The sequence below is a fragment of the Gavia stellata genome, chromosome 24 (genome assembly GCF_030936135.1).
Source record: "Gavia stellata isolate bGavSte3 chromosome 24, bGavSte3.hap2, whole genome shotgun sequence".
Taxonomy (NCBI): domain Eukaryota; kingdom Metazoa; phylum Chordata; class Aves; order Gaviiformes; family Gaviidae; genus Gavia; species Gavia stellata.
The window spans coordinates 1818920-1846846 of record NC_082617.1 but is presented as its reverse complement, the minus strand read 5'-3'; the positions used below and the strand labels follow the sequence as shown (position 1 = coordinate 1846846).

Genomic DNA, 27927 nt, shown 5'->3' with positions numbered 1-27927 from the left:
TGGTGATGCTCAGACAGAAGCAGACAGCCTCCTCCAGAAGCAGTGTTTCTTTTTTCTACGTTGGGGGAAATAGAAGCAACAACATACTGTCTTTGGCTTGCCCCCTGCGTACTGGACATCTAAAGCTCCTCAGCTCAGAGCCCAGAGATACTCAAACCCTCACTTGCGTATGCTACAAGCTTGTTGGTGTTGCTCCTCACTTGGCCAAGGAGGGACCCCGGGAAGAGTTTTAGAAAGAGGCTGCTTGGAAAGCAGAAGGTTTGAATGGCTGGACTGTCTCGGAAAAGCAAGTGGCTTTTCACAACACGTGGTGTCCAAAAAAATTGCTGTTTTTGAATGGCACATGTGGACATCTGAATGTGCTCTAAGAACAGCCAGTGTTCTCTTGCAGTGTACCACCACAAGCTCCCTTCCTCCCATGGGGAGCCAAAATTAAATTACTGGGACTGAAAGTCACTGTGAGATGGACGTGTCTGCTTCTGTCAGAAATGTGTCTTCATAGCTATGGTTCAGGGAGCTCTGCCTAGGGTTACGAGGGGCCTTTGGAAATGGCTTCCACTTGTGTCTTGCAAGGACATTGTTTGTCTCAGTTCCTCCAAGGGGCTGGTTGTGTCTTAGCAAACACAAGTGTGAGGCAGCTGTGCATCTGAACTTCACGTGGGGCTGTGTCAGTGTCAGAACAAAGGCCTTGCGAATCTGTGTATATTAGGGCTGGGCATGCTCAAATAGTTCCTGTGTGGATGCTGCTGGGAAGAGGAGGGACTGGGGCACAAAGCCTGGTTTATTCTGTGGGGCTGAAATATGCTGAAGCGGTGCGTGAAATACAGGAGGAAACCAAGGCCATTTAAGAGGATTTAATTTCTGTTTTGTTTCTTCCCCTCCTTCTTCTATTCTGTGTTAGTTTTTAGTGTGGAAGGGGCCCCAGAAAACCGGGCAGGTAAGCCAAGATCCTTCGTGTGCTTTATTTCACAAACGTTTTCAAACATTCAGTAACTCAGGCACAGCAGGTCCGATTCTACACTTGTAAAAGTCAAGGGAGTTTTGTCACTGGAGCATCCTCTCTCCCTCCCCCAACATGTACAGGAGTAGGTTGATGCCCAGCCCTAGTAGATGCCAGGCTTTTGTTGCACATACAATTGATCAGGTTTGAAAAGCAGAGAAACAGGTGTTTCATGTCTCTGGTGATGTAGTGAATTGTTGAAGGCATAAATTAAATTATTTTATAAAACGGGTTGGGTTCTGATTTGTTGTTAGCTTTGCTGTTAGATGGTAGAAAGTCACTGGTCAGTATTTGTTAGCTGACTTGCTTGCAGACTGCATTACCATGCCCACTTTCAGACAGTATAACATCATTAGATAGGAGATGCACTGGAAGAAAATCAGAAAATATTAATCAGGCTTTGCAATGTGTTTGTTCAGTCTTTCTCTGTATTTTTAAACATTATTTATCTACAAGGCACGTTACTGATCTGGAAGGGGCTAATATCTGCTTGTGGCACCTGAGGAGGAGGAGGAGGGACAAGTCAGACAGAGGGCTCATTGGGTTTATAATTCCTGTCTTGAAATCCTGTTACAGATCGAAATGTCATTACAGATGCAGGAGCATTCAGTGTCCATGCAGCTGTAGAAGGAAAACCTGAGGGTGTTGTCAGCTCTCTTGCTGGTTCTGTTCTCTTGCAGACCCCTATGATCAGGCCGTCATAGCAGCAGATGAAGTGAAGGAGGAGGAGCCAGAGCCGTTCCAGAAGATTGGTCCAAGTATGAGTTATTATACAGCTTCAAATGTGAAAGAGAAAGCACAAGGATTCAAATCTGGCATTAGCTGAAGTACTTCTAGGAAAAGCAGAAAGCACTGCATTAGACAGAGGTGTTGGGACCTTAGGGGTGCTGAAAGATATGTTTAGGTTCAAATGAACACCGAACACCAGCAGCCCTGCCCCTAAGAAATGCAGCTTTGTGATGTTTTCTGCTCAAGAGCTCTGCAAAGAGAAGAGGGAAGAGGTTCAGGAGAAAAGCAAGCTGGCAGCAATTAGAGAGGGTCTTAAGGTGTATTGGCAGAGTTGGCAGGTGATTGCATTCCCACTGCCTTTGTGGTAGGCTCATCAAACAGAACAGAGTGAAAACAAAGAGAGGACCAGACTTTGCCAAAGCATTTATCTGAATTCTCCATTTTGGAAACAATTGATTAACCCTGGATTCTCCTTTGGCTTGCAGCTTGCTGTCAGTTCTGTACTTCCCAGCACTGGCAGGAGCGGGAAGTGTCAGTGTATGGTTACAATACTTCATTATTTCAGGTACCCCCAAAGGAGGTATTAGCACAGTTACTGCAGAAAAGCCCGTCCTCCTGCAAGAAAAATCTACAATTCCAATACAAAAGCTCTGTAATTAAGACTTAAACTTGACAGCTTGTTTCCTAGTTTGATTATTCCTGTTGTCCGCACATCACAGACTGTCTGTAACCGGAAGACAAAACTGTGTCATCTGTAATATAGACTTTAGAAAAGGATTCTCTCCTTTGTTTTGCATTTACTTGCTGTGATTTTGGGATAATCTCCTGTAGCTCATTCAATTCTGCTGGACTTTTTATGCACAGTCCATCACTCTGCACACTGACTTTAACTGTTTCCTTTGTTGAGGAAAAGGATGTGTGAATTACAGGGCAGATAAGTTCCAAATGCATGAGGAATGTGCTCTAGTTTTTGTCACCTGGCCCATTTCTATGTAAAATTCAGGAAGTCAGTGACTGTGTGAGAGTTCTGCACTCCTTTCTGATCTTTGTATTTGTTTCATCTTCACAGAAACTGGCAATTACACCTGTGAATTCTGTGGCAAGCAGTACAAATACTACACTCCCTACCAAGAACATGTGGCACTGCATGCACCTATTAGTGAGTATCCTGCTGGAGATCTATTTCATTACAGACTATGATTTACAGTGGCTGGTGGTGAACATGAGGGTTGCAGGAGGGAGCATCATTCTTGTGGCTCCTTCCGCTGGACCTGTGGGATTGCAGCTGGCAGGACATAGATCATGTGCTGACCAGGGCACTGTAAAGCTGAGCTGGAATCTCCTCTCAGAGGGACACTTTTACTGTTAGGTCTGTAATGACACTGAACTTTTACTAAAGTCCATGCAATTCTATGTATGTTCCTTGGGGGTTTGATATTTTATGTTGTTGTTTAACTGAAGGTTCTGGTACCTAAAGTGCACATAACAAAGTGATGCACAAAATTTTTAGACTCCCCTAAATAATAAGTGAACATACCCGATAGGGAAGAAGAGTCTTTCTTATGAACTTCTGAGAAATTGTTTCAGACAGTGAGTTAAAACTGGTTTTAAAAATCATGTAAATTACCTTGGCAGCTTGCTACTGAATCACAGGCAATGAAATATTTATTCCAGGGAGCTCAGGAAAAGGCAGTTCTCAGCATACTACACGACACTACGATCTGCACTCCCCAGACAAAGGGGAGGCTTTAATGAGCAATGAAGTGTAACTCAGTGCAAAATTTTAGTAAAACAGTTGAGATGAATTCTTGCTACATGCTGGTTTTGGATGCTTTGAAAGTATGCAGAGAAGTTCTTTACACCTGAACTTCTTTTACAGCATTGCCCTGTGCTTTATCACGATGTTAATGCTGTGAGCCAGCGTGGTTGCTCTTTGCCCACATCTGTCCGGCTGCCAGCATTTTGGCTGATGATGAGGATGGATGAGCTGAGCTCATTGGCTTAGTGGGTTTCTTTAGCGGCTCATCCGCAGCCAGCAGAGGGAGTGCACACTCCTTCCTCACCAAATTCAGCTTTAGTTACGTTTTAAGTTATTACAATAAGGCAGGTTTGGTTTTAGACATATATAGAAATGAATGGGGAACACAGTCCACCAGACTATCACTTTTAAGGTGGGTCAAGGCTTGGGGGCTCGTGACAGCTCCCATGCAGGTTCTCGGGAGTGTGGAGATGGACCAAGACCATGGTAGAAGGTGTAAGGCATAAAATACCTCTACCGCCATCAACAGAAAGTTAGTCTTGCCTCCCATGTGCCCAAGGGAACTAACTCAGTGCTTATGATTGCATACATAACAGTAATTCCTAAACATCCCTGCACCTGCAAACTCCACCTCTTAATTCAGATGTTTTCTGGTCTTCAGAAAAGCTGTTGGTGGTGATCAGCAGTAGGTCAGTCTCCTAGTATAGATGATTAGATGAGCCCTCAGATGCCAAGGCTTTGGTGAATCTAGTCCACCTGTGCACAGATAGCTAAGGAGCAGTATATTGTAAGGACTGTACATTGAATCTCTGCTTAGCAAGAACAGGTTCTTATTGTCCCAGTACTCCCCATTTCAAGGGGATTTATCACTATGGGTATCGCTCCACCCTCCCAACCATCTGTAGTAATAGGCTGCAGCTGCTGGTTCCAGTCCAGGCAACCCAGCATAAAAGAAAAACACAACTGTTCTCTGAGAGGTATTTGCCTGAAGTGGGCCTTGCAGGTCTGACTGCAGATATGAATGGTCCACACAGATACTGCCCTTGGTCCTGTGCACAGTGCAGCTGCAGGGTCCTGATGCCCACTTTCTGACTACTGGAAGTCAGTTTTGGAGGAGGAACAACATTCTTTTGAATGCTTGAGGTTGAAGCCATTCTTGCACCATGGTTTCTGCAGCAACCTTTGTGAAAGCAGAAGAAGCTGCCCCTGCTGCAGACTAGACCAGCAGTCACTGAGATGTGCAGATGGGTTTCCAGTCCTTTCAGCAAATATCTAACTATGAGGACACTTAAGGTCAGATCAGGATAGTATTTTCATAAGGTTTAACCACCTCCCCATAAACTTTTCTTTCTCCTTTTTTTTTTTTAAACCTTTTTTTTTCCTCCCCTAGTTCCTGTGAGCAGTAAGATTTATGATTTACACCGACAAACCACTAACCCTGATGAGCATACAGGAGAGGGCATGATTAGCTCCCAAGGCAGGCTGGCTAGTATATCCTCCCACATTCCTACTGCTCAGACTCTGCTCTTCCTATAAACCAAGGTCCTGTGAGGCAGCTGTAAACACATGATTTCTGAAAAGCACAACTGGCTTTTCTCAGGCCCTAGCAGTCAGAAGAAGTAAAGCTGAGACTGTGTCTTTACCCTGGTCTTGTTCTTGTGGTTATTAAGGCAAATGCTGAAAAAATAACTGTAGTGGGAGCAGGTAAGGAAAACACTTCAGCATTACCAATCCAACTTTCTGTGTCTCTCTGCTTGAATGCAAGCTTCCCTTCCGGAGCCTGTCTTTCTGGTTTTCTGTGATCATGGATAAAAAATTATCAAAAATGGGCTAAAACAAGGACTCGTTTCCTGTAGGGTCAACAGGACCTTGCAGGATAGTTTTTGGTCAGTGCTGCTGGATACCTGCTGTGTGGAAAAGAGCTCTGCTGTGAGGTTCCCTGGAATTGTTAATGCCAAATGTCTCCTTCGAAAGTTCCCTTTTGTTAGTGAGGAGTAGGGGCTTTTTCATATGATTAGAACTGGGCTATTACTATTCTAAAATACATATTCTTAATGCTGTTTCTGTCAGCCTATTCACTCCTTCTAAGAAGGGTGTCAGAGGCTGTTTCCAAAAAAAGCGGATTGTAGGCATGTTCATTGTCCCAGTTTTAGAAGTGTCTCTGAATGGAGGTGCACAGGGGGAGGGTTCAGAGATTTCTTTCTGTCCTCCTCCAGGCTCTGTCTGCTCTGTAAGATGGAACTGATTTAACCACATTTGCAGGTGGCTGGGCTTTGTGATTGCTCTTAGATGATGTGTTTACAGTGCAGAGAAAACCTAGTGCATTTGGGGAGTGGACTGGCTAGAAAAGTCACTGAGAATGGGTTTTAGCTTGGTAAGTCTGGGCTCAGGAGTGTGCACTCACCGCATCGACTTCTGGTAACTACAGATAAGGTAACAGACTCCCTGGTCATGAAAGTATGTGGTGAGCGCACTAAAATCTGCACAGCTATCCATGTCCGTTGCTTCCAGGATGAAAATCTAAAATGATGTCGGGGCCCTGAGCACACTAGTAGGTCTTAATGGCCCTGATCAGCCTCACATGGGGCCTCCACCCACATTCAGACCCCCTATTTCAGCTCAGGTCTGGATCATCAGTCCCTGTCTGAGCTGCCCTGTAGGGTGTTGGTCTCCAGCTCAGTTGTAGACATGCCCATGCCTGGCTGTGGATCCCATTGGTCTGTACCCCAACCCGTAGACTGACTTCCCAGCTTGACGTCAACCTTGTCTCATCGCTCTGGACCTACCTGAGGATCACTCGTATGTGTCTCGCTCTGGTTATCCTCACCAGAGCTGATCCTGCCCCTGACCTGTGGACTGACTTTCCAACTTGACCACGGACCTGTCTCATTGCCATGAACTTCCTGATGATCTGGACTCTTGGTTGAACCTGACTGTCATCTCTGGTCCTGTCTTGCTCACCTCCCTCAGGGTCTGTGGGATGGACCCTGGCTGTCAAAGATCCTGCCCTGCCAGCCTCATGATCGTACTTGGCTCCATAGGGGACAGGCAGACCTACATCCACTCTGACACCTGAGATGCTCAAGGAAGTTCATCAAGCCTCTCTGCTCAATTACTTTTCTTACCGTGAAGGACACTGGATACAATTTGTTCATCAAAAGTGCTTAAACGCAGTGTTTCTTAAAGGCAGCTGCCATCATGGCTTTTTCTCTTAGGGAGAGGGATGGGATCCTTTTTGGTAGCGTGTCTAGTTTCCACACAGATCCTGCCGGTTAACCAAGAAAAAAACAGATCCAGATTCCAGTTGGGTGGTGTGTCTTTGCTTCATCCATCTCAGTGAGTGAAATCTTTGAGTTCAGATGTTTTTCCCACTCTCTGATCCCACAGTGCCTTAGCAACAGGCTCCACTGGCAATATTTGTTTGTACATATAAAGCAGCACATTAAGAATTTGACAGGTTTGAGCATAGGGTTTTTCCTGTTTCCAATAGCAGAGGTTTCCGTTCAGCGTATTGAATTTCAGGCCATTGTTAAGGAATCATTTTCCATCATATTCATTAGAGATAGGTTTTTCTCCAGAGGTGATGATATAATTCCGTCTGAACCATCTGAATGGTTCCTTAACCATCCTGACAAGATCTTTCTGAAAAAGTGCGATACACAAATTATTAGCCAGAATTTTTACCTGGAAAAAGCAAAGTTACTGAGATAATCTAATCTCTGTTTTGTTGTGGTGGTGCATTGTGATAGTGCATGCATTTACGTATCTTTGGAGGAGACAGGTTGAAATGTCTGCCAGATTTTCTACTTACTGCCGTAGCTTGCCATTCACAGGGCTTGAGGGTATCCTGTCCTTACCAAGGACAGGAAAGCCAGGAGGGACCACTGTGATCTCTGGACGGACCCCAGTAACGCATGCTATAGGATTGCCTTGATTTAATTGCTCACATGTATGTTTTAGAGAGACATCTAATCTTGCTGTTAAGAGTGACAGAAAATACAGCAACCTCTTAAGGTAATTATTTCGATGAATTATTACCCTCACTAAATTAAGACTAAAAATATCCAGCTGTAACTTTCAGACACTGGATCCTATTTATAACTTTGTCTGCCAGGTGAAGGAGGAGCAAGTTACCAAATTCCTGTCCTTTCTAGACCTTTGTATAGCCTGCTGTCAAGTCACTTCATGGTGACCAACCTCCCAGTTAAGCCAAAGGAGTGACTTGATGTTTCCATTGTAAGGTGTGCTGTTCTTGTGCTTTATTTATCCTCTTGCCTTCTCATCTGAATATTCTCAAGTCTGCTAACCACCTTCATGAAGGGCATGCACCAGCACTGGGACTAGTGAAGGAACTGAGAGCTAACATTGTCTTCCTGATCCCCTTTGAAAGTGCCCTAATTGCACACCCAAAGAGTACCTCAGTCTTTTTAGCTACATCATTGCCCTGGGAGCTCCTCTGCAGGCATCATGACCAAGCACAGCAATGAACAAGCTCTTTTTCCTCCTGCCAAGGTGGATTCCCTCATCTTTTAAGTATCACCTGTATCATCGGTATCCTTTGGCGCACCATGTGCCATTCTGTGCAGCTGTAGCAGTGTGCACTCAGTTTACCAAGTGATTGGAGATCATCCAGTGAGACTTACCCTCTATATTATTCCTCTCCTGCTCTCACTTCTCTCGTATGTCAGCTTCAGCTGGGGCATATCTCAGATGCTTTTTGAGAAAGTTTAAAAAACTTCATAGCAGCAGTTATGGGATCGTCTGTCCACAATGCTGTCTCCAGTCTTGCTGTCTAGCTAAGATTTTGAGGCAGGAGGTTTTTGTAACCATTCAGCAACTCAGTATTTTCATTTTTGGAAATATCTTGAACTTGGCCTTTTCATCGGGCTGAGGCAGTGAGTTCCACAGTGAAGATGACTTTCCAAGAGCAGAACAGAGGAGCTACATGATCTTGGGAATTTGTCACCTGATGAACTAAAAACTAAAACTTTTTTTCCAATGAATTATTTGCATCCTCCAGACTGCTAGGACTAATATTCTTTTGTCTGTCTTGCCTCACTGGCTCAAACTCTGTCTCTACCTAGTGTCAGGTGGAGCAGCCTTCTCTCTGGGGTCTGAATTTGAACACATACTATTTGTTTAAGTTGGGAGGAAAAAGAAGTAATTTTGGAGGTCTTCATAGCATTGAGACTTTTTTCTTCAGATCTCAGGTCTCGGCAGTATCTAGACTGCAGAGGATGCTCTTTGTTTCTGACACTGAATAGTTGGCTGATTGCAACTTCTCTTGGTATAGATGGCAAGTAAAGCAGCAAGTGGTGGGAATGGGCCTTGTGGGAAACTAGATGACGCTAAAGCAGGAAATTGTCATGTCTGACTTAATCTTTGCTGGCAGTTTGACAGCAATTGGAGGAGGATTAGCCATGGAGATTGAAATGAAGTCTAGGAAGCGAAAGCAAGCCTCTTGCCTGTTCAGCTGGCCAGAGATCAAGCAGAGGAGAAGTATATTGACCTAAACTGTGAGAAAACCTAGTGCAGAATCTCCTGCAGAAGTACACTAACACTTACAGGAAATGTCATCTTGGATCTCTGTAACAGATCAAGTGAAACAAAAAACTGTTTCCTTTGAGTATCTTTTTGCAAGCTGCTTTGAATGTAGACATCCTCACTCTCCAGTGCTGCTGACCGGGAAGATGAGAGCAGTTCACATTTGAGGTCTATAATGTCTCATGGGATTTTGGAAATGAGCATCCACTCCCACTCTGGGTGAGTTTTCTCCTCACCTGTTTCAGAGACAGGCTGTTGTGCTGCTGTGGCAGTCCATGACTGTGACCTGCTCAGTGTGGAGAAGTATTTCTGAATTATACTATAAAGGATGAGCAGGTGCTAGCGTTGTCCATCCAACTTTAGGCGTCCTAAAATAATCACTCTGTAGAAATTACTGGTAGTGAGCTCGGGCTGTGGGTTATGTGAACCTTGTTTCTTAGTGATTCTTCATGGCAGATGGTTAGAGTGGGACCTGGCCTCAGGAGCAATATCCAAATTTCCATGAAAAAAGCCACTGGGGAACGAAGAGGGTTATTAGGTTGTTACTCCATGTTTGTAATTGTTTTTTTAATCCATGGGGCCAAGACAAAGGGTTGTCCTCCTGAAGGTTTTTCATATGACTTTTGGCATTGAAAATTCCTGGTGATCCTCACTGTGCATTGCAGAGACCAAAATGTAGATATATTCAAAGAGCATATCGCAGTAATACTCAGGATTTCTCCACATGTCACCAGTACTTGTCTGGAGATGGGGGCCAAAGGTGGGGACCTGACTTGCAGGATGAGAACTCTGCCTCCTAATTCCCTTCCATTACCAACAGCCCCCTTTCCTTTGTATTTGGTTAGCGAGACAGGGAATGTAGCTGGAGATGTCTAGGATTTATGCAAGGCTCAAGTAACAAACATGCAAACTTCCCCCTATTCAGAGCTCTGAGAATCACATTAGAAACCTGCTTTCAAAATTCAAACTCTTACATATATAGAAATGGAGGACAAACATGCAGGTACACCTAGCCAGGACATGGCAATCAAATAGTACTCCTGGATGGATGGGGTGATTCCTGCTGGAGGAGGAGTGGGTTGGTCACGTGGCAGTTAAAGGTGTGCAAGGGAACTAACAAGCCTCAAGAATCTGTCCCCTCGGGTGAGTGGGGAAAACACTTTTGTTACATGGGATCGGTGGATCCACAGTTGCTGCAAGTCCCCATGCAAGGGATTCGTGAGCATGGCTGTTAGAAAGCAACCCTCCCAGAAGGCACACAATCTGGGAGCTGACTGACTGTCCAGGCACTAGTTCTGAGTGTTCATATCCAGAGTTCTCTCGATCTCCACTCTTCGTGGCAGTGAAGACACAGGCGAGCCAATCCAGCAAAAAAACACCGGCTTCAATAAACCGATGTTCTACCCTCCTGCACCGCACCCCCTCCGGTGTCCCACCGGCATCCCAATCCCAGATGTTCCGCGCTCCAAATTCTGGATCCCCAGGAAGCAAGGCCATTACAGGTACCAATTGCCTTTCTACCATCAACTTTCTTAACTGCTTAGGGTCCAATCCTGCCCTGGGTTTGCTTTTGACCCTTCCTGGACTCAGTCTGCTCCATCCATGACTGTCCCAGAAAAGCTACTCCCAGAAGCAGTTGAGGGGATTAGATCCTTTGGCACGTTATAAATAAAAGTTTAGATCAGCAGTAGGTCTTTATAACCTCTTCCCAGTGACAAGTTGGATTTTTTTAAGCAGCGTGCTAACCATGAGGTACAAAAGACCCTGTTTCAAATCCTGGTGTCACAATCTGAGGAGAGCTTCCTGACAAGGATTGGCTAGTGGCTTGTCAGGTATGGGGATTTTTGTTTCGTTTTCAGCTTTGTTTGGTATTTAGTGTTTGTTTCCCTCAAGGCAATATTTTCATGGCTAGGCCTGTGCCTGAGAAAGTGAAAAGGAATACAGGTGTTTTCACAGTCCTCCACTCCCCACAGGAACCACCAAGAGATCAGCTGGGCTCCAGCAGCAAAGTTAATGGTACAGAACAATTACAGAGGTGTTAGAAGACTCAAGTTTAAGTTGATCCTCCCATAGTCCCCATTTCCTCCTTCCAAACAAGATTAAACCTTAAAAAAAAAAAAAAGGGGGGGGGGATAAAAAAAAGGTAAAGAGCACTGAAAAATAACGTATTAATAAATAGGATGAGAGACATAGCATTCACACGTCCAGGCAGCAGGGAAGCAATCTCTTAAATCTGTGGGATTGATAGATACATATTCCATCTCAGTATAGAAGAAGGGCTGGTTATTCAGCTGGTGTTTAAACGCCCCTGAAGTGTCTGGCATGGACAGATGCTGAGTAGCAGAGATGGCTGTGGTGGCTCTCCAGGCCACAGGATGCTGAGCAAGGATGCTTTTTGTTAGATCACACACACATCCACAGCTACCAGATGTTGCAGTGAGTGACCTGTCTTCTTACAGCTTGTGAGTCCTGAGATTCCATATTGTTATTGCACCTCTTAAACATTTATATGATTCTATTACTAATTTGAGGTCCATCCATTTCAACCAAGTTAGGAGTTAAAGCTGAGAAACCTCTTTCATTATTTACTTAAACTTGCAACAACTTCTTCCAGTTTCATGTCTCTTACAAGTAAAAGTGGAAAAACTGGGAGCCTTCCTGGGTCAGAGGCCAGATTCATCTGAGCAGTAACTGGGAGATGTTTTTTGTAAAGGCACTTTTTTCCCCCCACTTTTCTAATCAAAAAGTATGTCAGGACATTGGGTAAAAACTTTGAGCTGTTCTCTTCCTGTATGGGGGAAGGAATCGCATGATGCTTGAGCCTGGTAGATTGATCTTCAAGAAACTAATACTAGCCTGGGGGTCCTACTCTATCTATCTGGTGGCGTCATTTCCATGGTGTCTTTTCAAGGCAGTGTCTTGTACAAATGCAATCTGAGTGGCTTCTTGAATTTCTGGTACAAATGCATTGACCATAACACCTATCAGGAAGACAGTCTCCAGAAGGGATGCCTTCCGAGTGTTGCAGTTAGAGGCGTTCCATGTGGGCCTGGATAATACCAGAGATGGTGGAGTACCACTCCACTGACAGTGTTTGCACAAATGCTTAGTAGAGTGGCACTTACTTTCTCTATGCAGATAATTTTGCTTTGCATGCAAAAGGTTCAGGTATGAGGAGAGGGAGACAACTTGTGTCAGCTGCCCTCTCCTGTGTGGGAAGGACACAATAAGTCCAAGGGGGTGCATTAAACCAGCTTTTTCTTATTGCCAGACTTGGATAGGGGATGAGGACAAAACTACTACGCAAAATTTTTCCAAACTTTTTTGGAGACCTCCAACTCACTTCCACTTGTGACGCAAGCCAGGATTTGAACCTGGGTCTCTTGGGGGGGTAGGTTGGCCTAATCCATTTTGTCGTGGTCTCTTTTTCCCACTGTGCCATCTGATGTTCTAGTTACTTAAGGCCTCTCGTTCCTATTATTTATCTGTCAAGGGGGATGGACTAGATAATGTCTCCAGTTCCTTTTCAGCCCTGTTTTATGTGATTCTGTTTTAACTGATTTGATTACCAAGTTTTCCTCTTCTTTATTTTAGAAAAGAGTAAGGAATGTAGTAGATAGATAGAGAATTTGAGAAGCCTATTCAGGACTTGGAAGGGTCTACTAAGGATTGGCTGGACAAAAATTGATGGGCTGGGAACTTCATGCAGTTCAGTTCTTTTCTAGCCACATCAAACATAAAGCGCATGTGTCTGAGCCATGCTTCAGCACGGGGAGGCTGTGAGGCTGCAGGGAGCTGGGGCCTTTTTATGAAAGTCATGACAGCAGTTCTGACCAATCCAGTGGTCTGCAGAAATACATAATGAAATAATGATCTGATAGCAATTTCAACAGTCCCTGTCACTCCTGAGTGACAGACTTCTTTCCCCTAACTCCCTCCCTATACAATTTGCATGCCACTGAGCCCAGCAGAGCCTTGCTAAGCTATGGTCAGATAAACCCATCAGGTCACGGTGGACTCCACGAATGAGTCCACGTATGGTAAGAGTCTATACAGCATAGACCATACACATTAGTTTGGCTAGTTCACCTTTAATTTTATTTATTTATAGTTTATCCTTTGAGTCACTACAATAAACACATTTGCCCACATACTGCAAACTTAGTTGAAGTGAGGCAAGACCTCACACTATTTGTACTGTTGAACTGGTGCTAAGGGACACCAGCTTGAGGAGGATGGGAGGCACCTCAGCTGTGCTGTACAGTGACGTTTCAGGAGGCTGTAGCTACTGCCAGGGTCAAGAACCACCTCTGCGTTCCGGAGGAGTCCTCCCATTACAGTTACTGGGAAATTGCCCTGCTCTGTTGCTGGAGTGTGCAAAGCAAGTGAACTGCCAAGAGCACTGGCTGGCAGCACGGTGCAGAGGAGCAGGGCCTGCCTGCTTGGCCTTGGGGAGGGGTAGGGTAGTGAGTTCACTGTTGGAAAGCACAGAGGAGCAGAGGATCTACCACAGCTTTTGCAGATGTCGTGGGCGGGCTCTGAGACAGCCCTTCAGTCCTCCACTTGAACCTTTCAGGGAGGGTGTTTAGGAAGGGCATACATATAACTGGAAGGCACAGAGAGCTGGCATAGTGCTTCTGTAGGTGACATTCTGCATGTTGTGGTGAGGACCTGAGTTCAGTCTGCAGGCCTGGTCACCTGTGCCAGAGGCTTTAAGAGCTGCTTATTGTCTTAAGGAAGAGAAATATAGGGTTGGGGTTTTTATACAGGAGAGGAAGCCATGATCCTTCTGGATCAGTCAGGACTGGTGTTCATGGGCTCCCTAAGAGCCAGTCCAGGCCACCGCAGCCAGAATGCATTCAAGAAAAATACCTACCTGTTATCCCTTCAATGAATCTGGCCCATTTGCCTCCAAAATGAGGTATTTGACCTTTGTGCTGTATTCAGGGTGTGCGATTATGTGACGCAGGAGCATGTTGTCTTGCCTCCTATCTGTGTGGTTCTGCGTCTAGTATTGACCAGTCACCGTCCCTGCTTTGTTCTCCACCCAGCAGAAAGTGCTTTCAGCAGAAGAGTGGAAGGCAAAGCGCAAAACAACTTTGAAGAAACAAACAGCAATTCTCAGAACTCCAGTGGTAAGTGTGTTCGCTCCCTCCTGCTGTTGCTTACCACGTCCCTCTGCAGAGCAGGATTCAGCTGTGATCGGTGATTGTTTATATATTTGGGGTACCTTCTTTAAGCTTGCAGGCAGCTAGCCTTCCTGGGGTAGTGCCCTCTTCTCAGTTCTCCCTAGGTGCCTGGCACTCCAGAGCCTGTAAAAAATGATGACATGGGGATCCTGCTCCCAAAGTCCACGTACTTTAGCACAGATTTTTCAATGGGGAGCAAAGATGTAGAGAAAGGGGAATACGGATGGAGATAAAGCAGTACTCGTTCTTTGTGCATCAGTGAAGTCCTTGTGAAGCAAAGCCATTCTCAACAAGCAAGAAAGTTTTGAGCACTATGAGTAGAAAGTATTTGCATGAGTAGAACAGTTTGCATATTACAGGCATGCTAAATGTGGCAGTTTATTTACACATCACTGTAACCAGAGTCCAGCTGTTTGTGAGTTTGCCACATGGAGGTTACAGCATATCAGATGTGTAGATGTGGGACCAGAATATATGTGCTAGAAGGAATTAGAATTTACCACATTTCTGGAGTTTCCTTTGCGTTTTAAGTCCAAGTGGTAGTAACTAAACATAACCACTGGCCTAGACAATTTTGTTTAGATACACCATTTATAGAGTTTTCTTTACAAGATTTTTATCCTGCCAGTGTATCTCCCTGCCTTCATGTGGGACACTGCCATTCTCTTATGCTCCCTAATTGGAGCATAACAGACAGACCAGATGAAGTGTAATTTTGGCATCTTGATGCAGAAATAAATAACATACCAGCAGAAAAGGCTGGCCTCCCTCCATTCCCCATTCAAGAGTACCAAAACATGTGGTGTTTGCAACGCTGCTAGCTGGAATGGACAGGTAAGGGAAGGGATTTCTCCCTGGAGCAGGTTACGCAGCATCTGTTGTGGGGGTTTATGTCTGCCTCTGAAGCAAATAAGGGGCTTTCTGGAACCATGTTGAAAAGGAATGAAGTGGTGTTGGAAAACCCACTTGCAGTAGCAGAGTGGGTGATGGCGTATGGGAAAAAAGTTATTTGTTACTAAAATACTGCATATTATGTTTTGGGGCACAATCCTGTACTAACCCAAGCATTCACCACAATTACAGCTGTTCATTCGGGGACAGAAAAACCTAAAGAAAAGAGGTGTAAGCAGAACCCATCAGGTGAGCTTGTCTCTGTGTTTCAGGCCTTTGTACTCTTTAGTCCTGTTCCACTTGGGTAACACCAGTCAGGAGTCCTTAGGGGCTGGCCAAGTCTGTCTTCAGTCAGCCCAACCAGGCTGTTAGACATGACACAAAACAGTATAGTTCACTGACTGCCAAGAGTTACTAGCCTGACTTGCTGCTCTGTAAGTGGCCACTTGCCTCTCGGCGGGTCTGCTCCTCATGTCTTGTCTTCTGTGGGTAGTATGAGTGGTTTGTCTGAAGGGTTTCAAAGCCTTTAAGTGCATGTCTTTAAATGTCAGTATACCATTTGGGTTCCTGACTCCTCTGGGGCCCTTTGAAAGCAGCAGCCTTAGATTGTTCCTTTTTTATTCCTGTCAAGCCCTGTATAGCCTACAGAGGAATGAAAGAATTATCTTCCTTCATATCAAACAGCTCATCCATAAAGCCAAGAAAGCTGCAGAAGGGGAAATGAACCTCTAGCGTGGGAAGGGTCCAGGAATCACTGACAAGAAGCACACACAAAAAAAGAGTGTTGAATAGAGTAGTGAACAGTCCAAGACTTTAGTTCTGTCTGAACTACTATTAAATACTGACCCATTGTTGCTGTGACACATCTCACAGATTCTCCCTGCCATCTCCTTGCCAGCTCACATCACACTCATCCTTCTGAACCTGTTCCTATCTGAACTGCAACATTTAAAACACATGAGTAAAAACTCACAGTAAAAATCAAAACAAAGCCAGAAATTCTTACAAGTTGAGTAGTAAGTTTCATACAATTTGCTTGTCTTATTTCATTGTAAGAAGTGTTTCTATCTGCACCACATGTATGCTCAGTTTATTTTAGTGGCTTAGTCTAGGGCCTGGCAGGCTGCAGGGGAGTTGGAAGGTACTCACCTAAACTTTTGTTTGAGCCAGGAAACCTGAGGAACTTGAGTGAGTTGCTCAGTACTGATTTGAGGGGAGTTGGGCTCTGGTTGGAAGCAGTTCTTTTCTGCATTAGGCAGCTGACACACTCCTCAGAGCCAGACTGGTGCGTGGGGATGCGTAAACTTCTTCCCTTTTCCTCCTTCCCGCATCCTCTTTTCTTCCTCAGCTTGCTTTCCCCCCTTGACTCCATCTTTGTGCTTCTTCCTATGTGTCCCATTCAGTGCTCTTTTCCAGCTCTTGCACCAAGACATTTCTTCTCTTTTATTTCTTCTTGTTCTCAGGAGTCAGTCTCAATGTTCTCATTGATAGCAGCCTGAGTGACCATCATCATGTCACACTACAAATGGCACTGGTGATTAGAGAAGCCATGGAAAGCTCTGCAGGCATCTGCATGCTTGGGTGTCCAAACAAAGCTCTCAGTAAGTTCCTTTCTGAAGAGCTGACATGTCCTTACTGCCCCGTTTTCCTTCTTTCCATGGCTGTGTTGCAGTAGGTGGGACAAACACTGTGTGGCTCAGTGTTCACATGTGTGATGTGAACTCTTGAGAGTAATTCTGTCATTGTTGGCTTGTCCTCTCTTGTGCTCCAGCCAGCAGATTTCACACAGGCAGGGAAGCAGCTGGTGATAATGTGGTTGAGAATGACAGAAGGACGGACACTTCTGTCCTCCGCACTCCCATCTGCTGCTTATCCACAAAATCCTGCTGCTGTAAAGAATAGTCCCCAGGTTTGGGAGGTAAATGTAGGTCCCAGCTGAGCAGCCTGAGAGCTGTGTGGCTTGGCCTTGTTAAATGCTTGATTCCCTGTACCACTTGCTCTTTGTGGATGTGAGTTTTGTGTCACAGGCTCAGTTATAGTGATATCAAACAGAGCAGCAGTATTTTTTTAGGCCACCCAGGTGGGTACATGATGCTCTTTCCCCGTGTCACCATCCCGACTTGCAGTGCCACAGACCCCTTCATGTCTAGAGTGAGGGGGAGGAGAAGCAGAGCAGAAAGGTCAGCAACTAAAGCCACCTAAAATAGACTTGGATGCAATGCTGCAGGGAGTCCTAAGTGAGAATAAGACAACTAGAAGGGTAAATTTTGGCTTTCAGATGTCTCTTCCCTATGCACAGCCCCAGTCCTTGTCACAGTGAATGCAGGTACCTGGTATCCTTATCTGAGTAACCTTGCATCTTACTGCCCATAAAACAAGAACAGTTCCCATTCTGCATGGCAGACACTACTTCCTGGCTGTGTTTGAGTCCACCTACTAGCAGAAAGTCCTTTTCCCAGCAGGGCATGATGGAGCCACAGAGTCAGTGGAGAAGTACTATTTAGCTGCCGTCCACCTCGTGATTGGGAGAGTGTCCTTTGTATTAATGGGAAAGAGTCTCCACAGCCCCTTAAACTTGCTTCTTGATGAAATCTGGAAGTTTCACAGTGCTTTAAAAATAGTATCTGCTAAAATGCGCAGATTGCTTCCTTGTGCTGCTTCTGGAGCGCAGGCAGCCAACGCAGAGGTCCCAAGTCTCACGAAGGTTGTGATTATTCACTGCTGAACTAAGCAAGGTCCAGAAAACAATGACATGACCTGATCCCGAAAGAACTAATTGGCTTGTTGTTATGCGTAAGCTGTTAATCATCTAAGATGCTGTAAAGCTGTTTTCAAGAGAACACTCCTTGATGGTGGTCGTTTTGCTGAGTCTTGACACGTGCAGGGTTTTTCTGTACTAAATTCCAAAAAATATTTGAAGGCCAGCTTGTGAAATACTCCTCTTGGCAAAAGCTAGTGATTATCAGCCTGAGCATGGGAAGGAAAAAGCCCCAGAAAGGGGCAGATATGTGTATTGTGTTCAATAGTGAAGGCTTGCTGCCTTCCTCTTCCACCGTGTGCAGCTGGAGTGGGTAGAGCAGCGTTTGCCTGGGACTCTGCAGACCTGGCCCTGCAGTGATGTGGTGTGTAACCACAGATGTGTTACTTCCCAAGCTTTTGGATCACTCCCTTGTCTCACTTTTTGTCTGACTTCGGAAAGCCTCGGGGACAATGACCATCTCTAACTTAGTGTTTACAGCATAATGCAGCCTTGATCTGGTGTTTTGGATGCTATGGATGACTCCTTAGTAAAATGAATAATTTGCAGTTACACCAGCTGTACGCCAAGAGGGATGAAGGACACTGAGAGACTTTAAGAAGAAAAGAAACATAGAAAAAAGGAAAAAAAGTTCTTTAGTTTAATACCTTAAAATACAGCCATCAAAAGAAAAAAAACCTAATTGAAATTGACAGTATTTATTGATGTCTAAACTTGCTAGATGTTACGAATGTGAAAGAGACAACATTTAAAATTATGTAGGGAATTGGGAAATATTTTTAACTTTCAAGGTTTATTTAAGCTGTATAAATACATCTCAGTTTCATCTGCTGCGTTAGGTAACTACTACTGTCATAAGTTCCAGTGGAACAAATTTTAGCATTTACAGTTTTTAAAATGTCGGTGCTTTTCATTCATATTTACACAGGGAAGCTTTTCTTTCCAGCTGCATTTATTTCAGACTGGGTACAGGGGTAAGATAAACATCTTTTTTGAATCAGTTCATGCCAAGGTGAGGTGAGATTGAGACCAAAAAAAAGTTAATTTCCTCCTTTCGATTTGGAAGTAAGAATTTTTGGAAAAGACCGAGAAGTTCCAGTTCTCAAAATTTAAAGGACATTGGAGCAGATTTTAGATATGTGCCTAGTGGGATTTTCAGAAATGACAGACTTGTTAGTCTGTCATTTGCTGATCTTACATGCTATATTTCTTTTTAGTGAATCAGTTCTAAGTGCAAAACGTTTTTCAGCAGTGCACTTTATTTTCCTGCATATGCAGCACACTTAAGATAGCTATTAGCTAATGAAAATGTACATAATGTACATCCTACAATATATTATGGATCCTAATTCCCATCCAGTTGTAGCATGAAACTATTTCAAGCAAAAGGATGATTAGAAATGTCTCATTTGCCCCTTTCCACATAAACACAGTATTTTTAGCATGTGTTAAACAGGGTAGTCTCTTAAACAGAAATAGATAATATGTCTTTCTTGCTTAGCAACTGAGCAGAACAAACCTTTAGTTTTATGGAAAGCAGCAAAAAGGCAGAGTGCAAATCAGCATTAAACTCATGATACAAATCTCATCTGAAGCTTTGTTTGGTGGTGATGGGAGCAGACATAATGTCTGCTTGAGTCCCTGTGCAACTTCTGTTGCAGTAACAGGAGCACAGTTCTTATTCTTGCCCTTACGATGCCAGGTCCCATAGTGCACCTGAACGGAAGGCCAGACTAAGACACCCAGCAGTGGCTACTGCCAAACTTCTGTGATGAAGCGAATTGCATCATTACGTTGAGACTGTTGTCAGCATTACTGCGTGTTCATGAGAGTTGAGTGGATGGATGATCTTGCTACAGAGCCAGGATGTTCAGGTCCTCAAACTGCCAGTTAGTCCAAAAAAACTGGGTTGCACTGAAAGTGCAGGTGGTCATGGTGTACGTATAGGAGGAGACAGCTAGGTGTGTTACAAATCTTACTCCTCTGTTGTTGGCCGTACATCCTCTTCTGCTCTTTGTCTGTAGTCCAGTGATCATATAGCATATCCAAATCTGGTTGGATTTCTTCTGGGAAGACATGACTTTTCAGCTAGGATTTTTGGTGGGTGAATGCAGCTTTAATGCTTGGGGCATAATAATTCTTGATTGTTGATTACAGTCTGATCTTAGCACAGCCAGCCCCCTACGCCTCTGCCTCCTGAGACGCACCCAGCTGTCTTGCAGGTTATGTCAGCTGGACCGAAGCACAAAATACAAATATCATGCAAGTGGTTCATCTTTTGGTAAATCTCTTTCTCATCTGTTGGTTGGTTTGCAAATGGTACAAGCCTGTTACTGCTGCCTTTCCATTGAGCTGGGAGGTCCAAGCCTGCTAACGACCAAGTTTGAGGAGTGTGGAAAGGGGGGAGGTTGTCATGATGTGAGCTCCCACATTGTCATAACTAAGCTGTGCAGAGCACCGGTGATGCTGTCCAAGAGGCAACAGGATTGCACGTGCACAGAGCTGCATTTTCCAAAGCAGCCTAAAAATTATGTACCCAGAGGAAGGATTACCATCTGAGTGCAGTACTTACCATCAGAAGAAGAGTAATGTAGGGAGAGGCTTCAGTTAATAAAGTACCACTTTGCTCCATTGCATAACTGTGAGTCGCTGTGTCCCCTGGGCATTTGTGTGGAACTGAGGTTTCCAGGAATGAACTGTTTATTCCTGGTGCCACATTTATTTAAGTTGTTTCAGACTTGTCATGTTGAACTTGTAGACAGGAAGAAAGATATCTGGGTTAAAATAACCACTCAGCAGCAAATCCTGCCAGTTGCTTAGGAGCTCTGGGACACCAGGAAGGACATTGAGACAATGCATACAAAAGACATTGAGGCAAGAGTGTGAGTAGTCAGCAGAACTGGGAACAAACAGCCAGTGATACAAGCTGTGGATTGCAGTCTTCAAGCACAGATACTGTGCCAGGCTGGGGCTGGATAGGACATGGCAAAAAGAGTCACTGATAGACGGATATACGGGCAGAAAAAGGTGAACTCCTGCTTCAGTTTTGCATGGAGAATCTGTGGAGTGAAAGATAAGCAAATCCCTAAAGCAAGGCAAATTGTCATTAATCATTCAAACTATGACACTTCCGTGACTGTTGTCTGAGTAGTTGGCTTTAGTGGAACTGACTGTGCTGAGGCAGGGACATTACAGTGCATGGATAACAAAATGGCCCAATATATAAAGACCAGAAAAATCCCAACACTCTTTCTTCACTTAAAATACCGTAGTAGCAATGTTTAGCAAGTAGCCTGAACTCCTGTTGCAGACTGACGATGGTTTTCGTGTGTATAGGAAGTCAAGCATAACGAGGAGACGTATGTTAGCACTTCTGGCTGGAAAGCAGCCAGAGAGTATGTTGAGAATTCATTGTGGTGTATTAAGTGGTGTATGCCACTGCTGTGTGCCTCTTCCAGATCAAGCTGACTTCTAGGGGGACAGTAAAATGTTGGGGTTTGGCCTTCAAAAGCATACTTGCCTCTGGGGTGCTGAAAGAGCCCTTTAAAGCCTGAAGCCATGGGACCGTCCAGTGAGCATCCATGTGTTCACTGAGTAAGTACAACGCTTCCCAAAGCAGAGGCAGAGAGCACGCATAGTGAAAGAATGGTACCTAGAGGAGCCTGCCCTGTTCAGCTGCTCAGTAGGACCAGATTAGGAACCTGTTTCAGTGAAGATCTTCCTCCAGATACAGACCTCATCATCTGCAAATAGCACTTTTAGTGCACCATTGGGTAATAGAAATATGTTAAGCTGTCAGCAGCGTTCCGTATCCCGCTGGTGCCTTCCATGCATACCCCTTCCATAGCACTGTCTCTTCATGTCTTTGCCAAGCATCATCCATGCCTTCATCTTCACTCCTTACTGGCTGGCCCTGGCAGCTGAAGCCCTCTTCAGCAGCTCAGCTCCTCATCACGTTGAAATATTCAGCATCAAGGCTCACTGTGCTTGACCTATGTGGTTAATGAGTTAAGTTTTCCTTCCAAGCAAAACAGCCCAAATCTGTCAGCCCTGAGACACTCATTCACCGATGTGTCAATTTGTAACTTTGGACCTGGGACCATTCTGTAAATGCTCTGAATTGTTTAACACTACTAGTTTCTTCCCCTCTGCAGGGGTTTGACACTGAAGGGCCTCACCTGGAAACTGTAGGAAACTGCACAGGGTCTGAGGTGCTGAGAATCACTGCTTCTGCTCCAGTGCACCATGGAGTGGGTGCAGATGGCCCCTGGTTGACCAAGGGCTCATTGAGCATCCAGGGTTTCCGTTCCTTTCAGTCACACCTTAAAGAGAGGCAATCTGCAAGGTCTGCTCAACAGAAAATGTGTATTCGCAGCCTGAAGTAGTGTGCACTGCTTTGGAACTCTCTCCTTTGGCATACCATCCAGTGAGGCTAAAACACCCTGTTTCTCCTTCGCAGCTTCAGTTTGAGGAAGCTGCACAGTGAATCTGGGAGTTTGTATCTGGGGCCCCAAAAAAGCATTTGTAAAGGGTTTCTTGCCCCCTTAGCTTTTCTTCTGCTGGCCCTCCCCACTTGACTGTTTCCATTACTGTAGCACAGGGTGTATGTTAAAATCTCTGGACACTTCAAAATGGGAAGGAGAGATGCAGATTCCTAGCCATGAGAAACTTAGCAAGACACTGAGAGAGAAAATTCACAGCTGGACATAGCGTAATTTGCGGTAAACCGAGACACCCCATCCTGCCACAGTTAAATCTGGAAGTGTGGAGTAAGGATAAGCATCAGTGAACAGATAGGCAGAGCTGTGTAGCATGCAGCAAGGTCTCTGCCAATCTCAATATTTAAATCTCTTTCTTTTTTGCAGAAACCGCAAGTCCCCTGATTTCAAATCCTTTCCCGCTTTTACAAAGTAAGTGTGATGGACGTCTGTGGTGCGCAAAGGCGGGGACTTCCACCCTGCAGCCATGCTGGCCTCCCCTCTTAGCGTTTTTCATGAATAAATGTTTTTTTTTATGAGTCCAGGTGTCAAAAGCAAAATGCCTCACTTCTGTGGCTCTGGTTTCAGATTTAAATGCAACAGAAATCCTTCAGGGTGTTTCCGTGCAGAATGTGGCTGCTAGACCATTTAGACTCACTTACAGCCTTTGGGGAGTTAAGTTTTGTGAAATAGCCAATAATACATGTTCTGAGAGACCAAGGTTTGAAGACTGAAAAGGAATCCATGTTTAAGATACTTTTATGCATAGGAAAACTTGTCTTCATGGCTCAGCTGACTGAACACCTTTGCAGAGGCAATTCCCTTTGGCCTGAGAGCACAGATGAGGAATGGGAGCCCAGGGCATGGTGGTGAGCAAGCAGGAGGGGAAGGAGAGCAGGTTTGGGATGGGTGGACGCAGGTGGTCTCTCCTCGAGATTCCGCCCTGTGTCCTTTGTGTGATGCTTTCAACAGGCAGATCTTCTTCCTTTGCTTTACGGTGTGTTTGGTTACTGCTTGGCTTGTGTCTGGATTTTAGGGGTAATATTGTCTGCGCCAGCCTCGTAATCCAGGACTGCTGTCCCTCAGTGTAGGACGGCCCTGAGTGCTGCACCCTGAGCGTGGCCATGGTGGTGGAGGGCACTTGTTCTTTCTCCACTTACAAATCTGGGAAAGAAGTGAGAGCTTTGTTCAGAACATGAGACTTCACATTGGAAGACAAATCAAATTAGTGTCAACAAATTTAACAACCATGATGCATTCAGAGCTCCCCTTTTTAAAGCGTGCGTCATAGCACCTCTTTACGTAGCACCTCATGTATTGTCTGAGATGGGTGGAAATGAAAGAAGTTCTGTTTTCAAGAAACTTCCACTTACTTTGGTATGTGATGGTGTTTTTCTAGGAGACTGCTGCTGAGTCAAATGTATTGTTTCATCAGTTTGTGTCAAAGGTATGGGAAGATGCAGTTACAGTGTTATTAAAGCTAAAATCAATGGAAACATTGGGCAAAAAATGCTGAGAAGTTTTCCTTACAGTTCTTCTGCATTTGTTTTTCATCAAAATGTGGACAGAAGTGTCAAAATGTGGGTCCTTTCTGGTGAGGAGAGAGCTGCCTGGGGGTCTGCTCCCTGTGCTGCCATCAGTTGTTGAGCTGGCTGCTGGGTTGCACTCGTGCACAAGCAGCTCCAGGTGTTTTCTGTTGAAACTTTCTGTTAAAAGCTCTCAACTCATGTTCACTCCTGGCCTCAAACCAGGCTCCGCTATTTTCTCTGGCTTAGATGCGGCAATGAGAGTTAACATGGGAATTAGAGTGATTTATTTAACCTAAGCACCAATACTGGTTTTTCTCTGTCTTGGCTTATACAGCCTGCTGCCTTATTCTGGAGCCTTGTTCACTGGGTATATATAAAGCACTAATAAAAGTATCTAATAATAGCCCTGGGGAAAGATGTTTTGAATTGTGCAACCAGCTGTGAGTGTTAATTCTGTGTGGAGAGGCTTCAGCAGCTGCTGGTGCTTTACATTTCTGTAAAGGTGTTTTCAGAGAGCACCTGGGCAACCAGTGAGGGTGATGTGATGGCATGTCTTGTTCAGAGCGGAGAGAGACCTGGCTTGCAAAGCAGGTTGGTTTTTCTGGGGAAGGATGCTTTTGAGGAGGAGTGCTTTATGCTCAGCAGCCAACACCCAGTGCACCACAGAATAATGTCTCTTTCTTTTTTGGGGGGAAAGCTCTTGGTGCTTGATAGGAGAATGAAATGCCATTGCTTAGGGATGCTGCAATGCTTGAGTTTCAGACTGAGCTTGAAGGAGGCTGCTGGAAGTGCCCTGGGATGGGTGTTTACAGTTCCAATGGCACTGCTTGCTTGCAGCGGATTTGTTTGTGCTCTCCACTACGCAACCACTCTACATTGTGGGAAAACTCCTGAATGAGAGTCAGATTCCACTGAGATCAGCTGGCTGTAGAGTAGCCCTTTTCTGCTGGCAGACAGGACATGTTCAGAGTGATTTCCTCCTCCTTCCAAATTTTCAAATATTTTGCTTCAGAAGAGCCGTACAGAGTCAGGATCTTGGCTCAGCACAGTGTAATCCTCAAGTTGCTGGAGAGAGGATAGCACTGCTGCTTCGAAGACAGCCATCTCCTAGCGCTGGGGTCTGCTCCTCTGCATGGCAGGCAGTGGAAGGAGCGGGTAGCATAGCAACGGCTAGCAGGGCTCAAGAGAATAACCTGCTGGGTCTGTGTCACCAGACCCAGGGGAAGGGGAAGGGGACAGACAGTGAGGAAGGAGGGGTTGGAGGAGGAGGTCGGCGATGATGGTGGGTGGACAGATAGCGGGGCACTGGTGTAGGTGCTGTGCAACCAGTTGCCTGTCATATGCTAAATGTTGTATTCTCTCCCTGCCTTCTCTGGTGCTTTGTGGACAGGTCTGGCCCACACGACATTCACCATTTCATGCACAGACTTTCTGCTGCCGAATTTAGGCTACAGGATTGCAGAAGGCTTCTGAACCTACAGCAACAACACAGAGCCAGAGAGACAGCAGGGCTAATGTGGCAGGCTGAACTCTCTGAGGGTCCAATTCATGATTTCTTATCCTTTTGTGAAGACTTAGAGCCCATTTCCACCCCTTCTGCAGCAAAGCCTCTTGCATACAGCTCAGGCATGTGGAAGAACATGGAGGAATTGGTTACTGAAAAGCAATGAAGGATTTGAGGAGGTGAGGGAGAAGGTTTCCAGCAGTGTGAGACAGGCTGTCTGGGCAGTCCTGCTGCAGGTTGGAAGTCTCTGAGCCATTTCTGAGCTGACTGCACAGCCGCTCTTCCTGCTTTGCTCGTACATAAGGCCTGTCTTGGCTATCCAGAGCAATTGGGGCTGTTGGGAAGCACAGGTGTTCTCGGGGCATTGGTACGAGCAGCACAAATGGGTCTTAGATTTCCTTGTACCGCCACCAGCAAAGCCAAGAGGGAAAGGAGAGGTTTGTTGAGTGGAGTAGTCATGGGAGGACCTGTGGGCCCCTTGCTGAGTTCAGTCCACCTGATGGAGAACAGATCCCTTCTGGATGCTGTAAACCTCAGCCTGAGCAAGGAAGAGGAGCGCTGCAATTCCCCCTGGGGAAGGAAAAGCAGAGGTCCTGCAGTGATGTGGAGGGGGCTGTGCTCCCAGGAAGGAGAAAGGAGCACAGGTGTAGCTCACGGGGGTGTTGAGAGCAGTTTTGACAACTTTTCCAGTTAACTCTACGTTTAAGTTGCAAGCAGAAATCAAAGGGAGATGGATTTACTTGCTGTGCGTACCAGCCCAGATGAGCAATTCTTTTCCAGCGGTGGCTATTGCCTGGTTTCAGATACAGATTGCCTCTTTCTTCTCTCCACCTTCCAAATGCCTCTCTCTCTTCTAGCACTGATGCATCCCACCCTCCTTCCAGCTGGCCTGACTGTTCCCGGCTCTCCGCGCTGTGGAGCATAAGGGGCTTAGAAGCTGAAATCTCAGAAGTATGAGGGTTGAGAAAGCCCTGGGAAGTAAAGCAAGTTCATTCACTCCCACGGGGATTCTGCACATCTTCCCAAGCGTCCCTTCCCTCCTCCCCAGGAAAGACTTTTGAATTGTTGGATGAATTTAAATTTTATCCTTGTTTTTAACTCATTTTTGTTTGTGGCAAACTGTAGTCTTCTATGACTTCTTGTCTCGAAAGCATTTAGAAATTGTTTTAGCATTTTCAGAATGTGAAATTAGTTTTTGAAAGTAGACAGTGGTTTTGTTTCCAGAGTTGAGAAAGAAATGTGAGGATGTAGTGAAACAGGAGAGAAAAACGAATGTGAGAAATGTGCTACTTGGAGAGTATTGGATGTATGTGAGTGATTTGTTTCCCAGTGAGGCGCCCTGTTACTGAGCTTAGGGGAAGAGTTGTTCTGGTGGCTGTTTGGAAACCTGCTTCTAGGGGAATTGTGGATTTTGTGTACTTGTCTGGGAGCAGAGAAGAGTCCTTGGACTGCAGCAGTGAAGGATGGATTGCTCTGCCACTGCTTTCTCTGGCCAAACATGGCAGAAGGGAATGCATGTGCCTGCTTATGTTTAAATGGCACATAGAGACCTGAAAGCGTCCCAGGGAACCGCGGTGTGACATCTCTAAATTTCAGACTTTCTGAAGCACCTGAGATGTACAGCATATTCTGTTCTCCCAACTCTTTTGTAAGGGAAGGGGCTCCAGCAAAGCAACGGGGCAAAAAACAGGGCTGGTAGCTTTGTAAGCTGCCCTGGCTGCAGCACCGGAGTTCTTCTGACCCTGCCAGGAACCTGTCAGCAACGTTCAGCAGGCTCTTTGAAGTGTGACTTCTTTCATTAGGTTAATCAAATGTCAATTTTGACACTTGAAGGGGGAGTCAACCCACTGAGTTTGAGACATTTCCATCTGAGCAGCCTAGGCTCTATAAGCAGCAGAGGCAAATAGGTGCATCTGTAACCCAAGTCATCTGACATTGAAATATGTATCTAACAGGGATAGTTTGCACCCATGTGGGGTCTTCTCTCTGATATTTCAAAAGGAGTCTAAACAATTAGATAACATTGTACCTCTGTGGCATTTTACCACAGCTGGCTATTTCACTACTGATGATTTCAACAGAAACAGCCAGTCCATGTTAATTCTCCCAGTCCTGAAATTCCTAAGCGTGACGCTCAGCTGCCAAAGTCTTCCCTGTTTTTCACAAGCACAGTTACTTAAGTACAGTATTTCCAAACTTCCTTACTATAGCAAAACACAGGAGTAGCATCACAAAAAAATACAGTAAGTTAAATAAAGCATTGAGCACAGCTCCTCCAGATGGAGCTGGCTCCATCTTTTCCGAAGGCTGTAGGTTCTGTGGGAAAGGCACAGCAGGGTGTTTAACCTTACAGCATAAATATAGCTTATACGAACTGCTTATGGTCTCTTTTATGTTTTCCCTCGCAGCTTCCTGTAGCCATCTGATGAATTCTGGGTTTTGCTCCTGAGATAGACATCTTACAGATTATAGCCAAGTCAGGCTTGTGCTTCCCTGTATTTTGGTTTTTCCATCCTGGATGCTGGTGCTTTTGCTTATGTGAAATA

At 45.2% G+C, this 27927-nt stretch overlaps 1 protein-coding gene across 1 annotated transcript in view; it reads left to right on the top strand.

Moving 5' to 3' along the window:
• Nucleotides 1–27927, top strand: part of ZNF618 (zinc finger protein 618) — an 89914-nt gene that overhangs the window by 52622 nt on the left and 9365 nt on the right. The window contains exons 9-15 of the mRNA XM_059829028.1: nucleotides 902–937; nucleotides 1681–1758; nucleotides 2799–2888; nucleotides 10346–10534; nucleotides 14084–14167; nucleotides 15305–15361; nucleotides 22736–22780. Of these exons, the coding sequence (XP_059685011.1) occupies nucleotides 902–937; nucleotides 1681–1758; nucleotides 2799–2888; nucleotides 10346–10534; nucleotides 14084–14167; nucleotides 15305–15361; nucleotides 22736–22780 (579 nt within the window). The remainder of the gene's footprint in view (nucleotides 1–901; nucleotides 938–1680; nucleotides 1759–2798; nucleotides 2889–10345; nucleotides 10535–14083; nucleotides 14168–15304; nucleotides 15362–22735; nucleotides 22781–27927) is intronic.